Source organism: Rhodamnia argentea, chromosome 10 (assembly GCF_020921035.1).
Source record: "Rhodamnia argentea isolate NSW1041297 chromosome 10, ASM2092103v1, whole genome shotgun sequence".
Lineage (NCBI taxonomy): Eukaryota > Viridiplantae > Streptophyta > Magnoliopsida > Myrtales > Myrtaceae > Rhodamnia > Rhodamnia argentea.
The window spans coordinates 20,552,783-20,559,101 of NC_063159.1; the positions used below are offsets into that span (position 1 = coordinate 20,552,783).

A 6,319-nucleotide genomic window follows, 5' to 3' on the forward strand; every position below is an offset into this window, starting at 1 on the left:
TCGGTACAACCGTCCTTAGATTCTTCATTCCACATCTCATCAAACTAAAAATTTTTCCTTTTTCGCCAATCATATCAAAAGACCGCAACTTGAAAATACCAAAAGAAGGTAGAAGAAAAATCGACCCTTTACGCATTCAGATTCTGCGCGGACGACTGGACAGCCAGTCGTCGTTAAAGCTCAAATTTTTTGCTGAAATGAAGAAAGAAGTACATGGGAAAAGGAATAAAGTAGAGTTCACGGTGGGAAAAGCGCAGAGCTTGAACACGTTTTCATGTCATATTGTAATTAGTATTTTATATATTTGCACCAGTTTATTATTTATATTCTCTTTGCTGTCACAAATTTGCGGGTATATATACTCCGTTTTGGGCTCGAGCAGAGGCTGCAAGACAGAGAGGGAGTGGGGAAAGCAAAGGAAAGCGAAGAAAAATTTCGTCACTGCTTCTTCCCCTCAGTTTCCCTCTTCATTCGTGCTTTCTCTCGCTAGATTTCTCGGCAGTGATTACTTCTTAGTCCCAACTGTTATCAACCACAGGCAAGATCTCTCTCTCTCTCTCCCTTCATCTTTCTTCAGAAGTTGTTTGCTTTTTCCTCGAATGAGCCGGTGATGGATTTTTCGATAGCTTCCTCGATGTGTTTTGGAGCCCTAGCTCTCTTTTTGCTTGGTTTAAATGATATGGGTACGGACAAAAATCGATGCTTGAGTTCTTTCACGACATAAAAATAAAAGATTTCATTTTTTTCTTTTTTTTTGGGTTTTGCATTGGAGGTATGGAGATGGGTATGCTGCGTGTGCTTAAAAAGGAAGTGATTTTCACTCGACCGAGCAGAGTGGGACTGCTTGGGTGTGAATTTGATGTTGTCGGGTATTCTCATTTTAAATGTTTGACTTTGATCACTAGGTGCTTGGGGATTTTTAATAGAATTTGAAGTTATTCTTAATGGATTTTATATCCATACTTTAAAAGGGCAGTTTAGAGTTGATTGCCTTAGATCTTCTTGAATTTAATTGGGAAATAGAATATTCTTCCTTCTTTGCTTGATATTGAGACCTGACATGCCAATTATTCTGTATTGTCATATCAATCAATTCTTTCGTTATTTATAGCTAAAGTGGCTAAAAAATTCCTATTTTGTTACTGGATTTGTTCGACATAAAATATTCTGTTTGGAATTGCTCACTTTGTAGTTCTTTTGAGTTCTTCCCAACAGTTGTAGTTCTTTCATTGCCTTGTTAACTTGTGGCTTTGGTCCTTGCTGAGTCGCTTACCATCTGGTACTACTGAATGTTTGATCTTGGTGATCAGGATGTGTTGTTCAAGCGTTGTTTTTTAGAGAATCTTGTAATTCGATATCTTCCTTGTGTGTAATACATGGCCTTTTCAGAACTTTGACATTAATTGGCCTTATAATTCGTAGTTCTATGTTCGTTATCTATTGTCAGATTTATATGGATGCTGGAATCTAAAGCAGCTTGTATGTCTGTGGGTGTTTCTGGCGAAATTGTTCTTTTTTGGGCAAATTGTTCTTGAGCCGTTCTGTTTCAAAGATTGTCTAATTTCTGACTATTTGATGGAACGTTCAGAGACTGGAGCCGGAGAAGAAAAGGATTATCTATGGAGGGAGGCGCAGAAAGAGGTTTGGAATGCCCGAAGACTATGGATGGGAGGGAGAGTAACGGGAATGGTTCAGAGAAGGTGATCCCTTCTTGTTGCTTGAAGGCTAGGGCCTCCGCCCCCGAGCTTGATGTGAAATGCCACTCCACTGTTGTTTCAGGGTGGTTTTCGGAGTTCAAAACTTTTGCCGGTCTGTTTGTTGACTCTTGCTGTTTGCATCTTTGATGTTTTAGTCCAATGCTCAGGTTTTAGATCATTTGATTATTAGGTTTTCGCTGTGGGACCAACATCTGATTATAAGGTTAATTAAGAACTTTATCCAATGTATTATGCATAGGAGCATCAAAGATAAATAGGAAGGAGTCTATATTGATCCTTTTCAGGTTTTGATCTCTGCAGCAAATGAAGCTGGCAAAGAGGTTTACTTCAACAACCCAATGTGGCCAGGTGTTTATTATTCTCTGTTCTTTTATTTTGCAAGATTTATTTTCTACCAGTATTCATTTCCTGTCGTTGAACTGTTGACACATGGAGTCTCTTAACCACGAGCATTTTAGAGATCGAGGTTCTGCATCATTATATCAAGGAGTAGGGGACATTGATTGTTATTTTTGTATATCTAGCACATTTGAGGTTGCTGAATGGCTGCAAGTTTCCTAACTCCTTAGGGTTAGGTTTTACCTTGTTGCTCAGTTAGCTTTGCATGATTAGGTGATTATTTGATAGTATTTTATGGCTACCTTTGTTTTCTTTCCTAGTTAAGTTTTGGATGTAGCATTTTCTGGGAAAATACAACACTTATAGTCGTCGTGCATAAGTAGTTATGACTTGCATTTTCTTTGGCAGGGGAAGCACATTCTCTGAAAGTAGAGAAGATATTGTACAAGGAAAAGTCGGAATATCAGGAGGTTCTGGTTTTTCAGGTGATTTTCTTCATTTATCTTTGATGCTTCGCGTAATGTTGACTTGGGCTTAAAGAATGTGGCAATCAGTCTCAGAGAAAATTTTTCTGCAGTCCTCGGCATATGGTAAGGTGCTGGTTCTAGATGGCATCGTACAACTGACTGAGAAAGATGAATGTGCCTACCAAGAGATGATTACACATCTTCCGCTGTGTTCAATACCATCCCCGAAGAAGGTAACTTATATTAACTTATTCTTTATTCCGTCCCATATCTCAATAAAGGTATAGGAAGAGGAGAAATTTTATATGAGCTGCATCTTTGTCGCTAATCCTATTCATCCTTATTATTTGAATAATCAACTGATAAAATTCCTCTTATGGTAGAATTGCGCGTCCAATCATAATTCGGAGATGGTGGAAATTTTTATTTTTATTTTCTGCGGGCATAGCGAGTTGCTCCAAACCTCTATGCCTGAATAAATTAGACTAACATTTTTTGGATATGTTTTACATTGTATTAGGTTTTGTTTTGTCTAATGTTAATTCAGCAGTGTAAAAGTATATTTTTATGCAGGTGCTAGTTGTTGGTGGAGGTGATGGTGGGGTACTGAGAGAAGTTTCTCGGCATAGCTCCGTGGAGCTTATTGATATCTGTGAGATAGATCAATTGGTTATTGATGTAACTAACTTTTTTGCTATACTTCGATTTTCGACAATTTTGTTGGCTCTTTCCAAGTTAGTGAGTTCATCTTTCTAGCATCTAATCTTCAGGTGTCTAAGAAATTTTTTCCAGAGTTAGCTGTTGGATTTGAGGATCCCCGGGTTCACCTGCATGTTGGTGATGGTATTCAAATATCCATATCTCTTGTTTGCTCCCTTGGTTTTGAACTATCCTCAATGTAATTTGCTAATATATGTAATTATTTTAACTCCTTTGGTATGTGATAGCCGTGGAATTTCTTCGGAGAGCTCCTGAAGGCAAGTATGATGCAATCATTGTTGATTCATCGGACCCTGTGGGTATGTTAAATGTGATCTATGTTAATGATCCTGTTTTTCTTTTTTCTTTTTGGTCGAATATGGTTAGGATATAATCTGTTCTAGTTCACCTTGAATTCAAAGTAAAGTTCAGAGAAGGAATTCTAGATATATGCAATGATGTTTATGTTTTTTGCATTTCTTAACAATATTTCTACTGTCTTGACGTTTAATTTGAATTTTTTACGTTTTCTGATGCAATTTGAATTTTTTGATAACTTTGCATTAAGTTTTTCAGTTTTTGGGTTTCCTAAATGCTAGTATCTAAGAAAATATCAAGATTCCTGAGATTGGACATCTGTGTGCAGGTCCTGCTCAGGAGCTGGTGGAGAAGCCATTTTTTGAGACCATAGCAAGAGCATTGCGACAGGGTGGTGTTCTATGCAACATGGCAGAAAGCATGTGGCTTCACACGCATCTTATAGAAGCCATGATCTCTATCTGTCGTGAAACATTTAAAGGATCTGTCCACTATGCATGGGCAAGCGTTCCTACATATCCAAGGTAATTGTGGAAGCAGTCCTGCTGAAGTTTTGAAGAACCATTATCACATTATTTGTTGGAATTATCTCGGTAATGTTTGTGTAAGTTGGTTTCTTTAGCTTCTAGATGTTGATGTGATAAAACATGAGTAGGTGTGTAAATGCCGATATGAATACTATGGAAGTAATTTCTCACATTTGGGCTGTTTACTTGTAATGCAGTGGAGTGATTGGATTTCTGTTATGCTCTACAGAGGGCCCACCTGTTGATTTCATTCATCCTGTCAACCCTATCGAGAAGTTAGAAGGAGCGACAAAGCATAAAAGAGAACTTCGGTTTTACAATTCCGAGGCAAGTACTTTTGGTCTTGCTGAAATTCAATTAGATTGCATTGGTGACTTCAATTTCTTAGTTCACAGTAAGTTTTGCTGAACGACGATAATGGATGGGATAAATACCTAGTGGGAAGATAAAAAATGATTGTGCTTAGAAAATGGGAGCCATGCTGATTTGAGGTTTTTTTTGGCAGTAATGTTGATTTGATCTTTGACAAAATAAGTAACCGTCGATTAAATTGTGAATCAGCAAAAATCCTGGCAGATGCAACTGCTCTTTGCTTTCAGTTTGTTTGTGATAGTTTGGTTCTTGGCTTATTTCTCCTGTTTTTTCGCTACCTAACTACTGCAGTCTAATTCGACAAAAAAAAAAGCAAAAAACTACTGCAGTCTAAGAATAGGTTGATAACATTTCTGGTGCTGAAACAGTATAAATTTCGTGAAAAGGGCTTGGCCCAAAAGTTATTTTTTTATGGTAGAACCCCTTTTTTTCCTTTTGTCACAAAAGATGTTCAGTTTTTTCTATTTGCGGTATTGATCAGCCATGGGGCAGTAAACACAGTTCTATGCAGGGGATTGCTAGTGGAATTTGAAGGATATAACTCTAACAAAAATTACTCTACAACGAAATGACCTATTTTTATGCGTGAAATGCCAGATGCACTCAGCTGCGTTTGCACTGCCGACATTTCTGAAGCGGGAGGTGAGCTCACTGCGAGAGATTCAGAATCCGGTGCGATGAAGTTGTGCTCTCTTGTGGGTCGAAGCAGCAACTCTATTATTTAGCAGCAGTATAGGATTGTCCCATATGGGAAAATGTGATTATTGCTGAATATTGAAGTAGAGTGAGTCATGGAGACCTAACTTTGAGGCTCTAGTTGAATGATGACTTTTAATGTACTGTCTCTTGACAATTTCCATGCAAATGATATAAACTATTGTTCGTATACTTATGATCACAATTGCAAGCACTGTTGTCCGATCATCTATAGAAGTAGATTTCCGGAGAATAAATGACACTCTGGAGCTTCTTGGCCGTTAAAATTCGAGCTGTTTGTGTGGATTAGATAAACAGGTCGGTTTTCATGCATGGTTTTCTCATCCGATGAGGATGAGGTCCAGTTTTTTGTACGACCATACACGGTTTGATCTCGTTGCTCGCCGTTCACATTGATAGTGAACTCGAGCCAAAACTCCAATCGTGATCGATGCAGGCCTCTGTTTTGTTGTAATGATGATACTGTGGGATTGAGTAAGTTATACCATAATGATGTTGCTGCTTAACCCAGGAGACGTTGCACCCTAGATCTACTGTTCTGCCCGAATGATGGTGATGAAAGCAGCGTACATGGTGTGCAGTCTTCATGCACTATAATTGGCGAAGAACAATTTAGACTGCCAATGCGAGCCGTGTTGACCGGATGGACTATATTTACAGGAGGAGCAGGAGGATTGCAATCTCAGACAACCTGAAGAAATTAGAGCACATAGACAGGAATGATGTCACGCAACCCTGTCTTATCATGTTTCCAGTGTCGAATCACGTACTTTCACTGGCATCATGATCAACCGGTATGACACACGTCACTGCAGAATGGAAGAGACGGCGGCATCAAAGTCCAGGGGTCCCTTCCCAGCTTAAGAAACTTACCCTCTGCCTCTCCGGGGCACATTGTGCCCTGCTGCCTCGATGCTTCGGCCACGCTCCTTGTATGGTGGAGGCTGCCAGAATCTCTTTCGGCTCTGGACGGACAAGCACATCTTTCTTAACTCATCTGCTGTTATAATGAAGGCTTGGCCTTCCGTAAGCCATTGGATAATTAGGGCAGCCACAGGCAGCTTGAATGAAGGGGGACGCATGACCTACGCCAAGAGTTCTTTCCCGCAGATATGGCTCCAAGATGGTTGCCGCACAATCCCATGAGCACATAACGCTTGTT

General features: G+C 39.4%; 1 protein-coding gene across 4 annotated transcripts; it reads left to right on the forward strand.

Annotated features, from left to right (window-relative positions):
- Positions 1-370: 370 nt before the first annotated feature.
- On the forward strand, positions 371-5,765 carry LOC115742312 (spermine synthase). 4 transcript variants are annotated; one of them, XM_030676535.2, is made up of 11 exons: positions 371-538; positions 1,589-1,809; positions 2,019-2,066; positions 2,466-2,542; positions 2,635-2,757; positions 3,098-3,202; positions 3,295-3,367; positions 3,472-3,543; positions 3,870-4,065; positions 4,266-4,395; positions 5,038-5,765. In XM_030676535.2, the coding sequence occupies exons 2-11, from the start codon at positions 1,620-1,622 to the stop codon at positions 5,119-5,121; spliced, it is 1,098 nt and encodes a 365-aa protein (XP_030532395.1). In that variant the 5' UTR covers positions 371-538; positions 1,589-1,619; the 3' UTR covers positions 5,122-5,765. The 4 variants fall into 4 exon arrangements, 3 of the variants coding, with proteins under 3 accessions (XP_030532395.1, XP_048142028.1, XP_048142029.1); XM_048286071.1 differs by lacking the exon at positions 371-538 and adding an exon at positions 1,133-1,279; XM_048286072.1 differs by lacking the exon at positions 371-538 and adding an exon at positions 1,339-1,487.
- Positions 5,766-6,319: the final 554 nt, after the last annotated feature.

Bases quoted from the DNA above. Each gene is read 5' to 3' on its own strand.
- LOC115742312 (XM_030676535.2), top strand. From the start codon at position 1,620: ATGGAGGGAGGCGCAGAAAGAGGTTTGGAATGCCCGAAGACTATGGAT. The intron at 1,810-2,018 runs GTCTGTTTGTTG...TGATCTCTGCAG, and splicing joins GGAGTTCAAAACTTTTGCCG to CAAATGAAGCTGGCAAAGAG. The intron at 3,544-3,869 runs GTATGTTAAATG...ATCTGTGTGCAG, and splicing joins TGATTCATCGGACCCTGTGG to GTCCTGCTCAGGAGCTGGTG.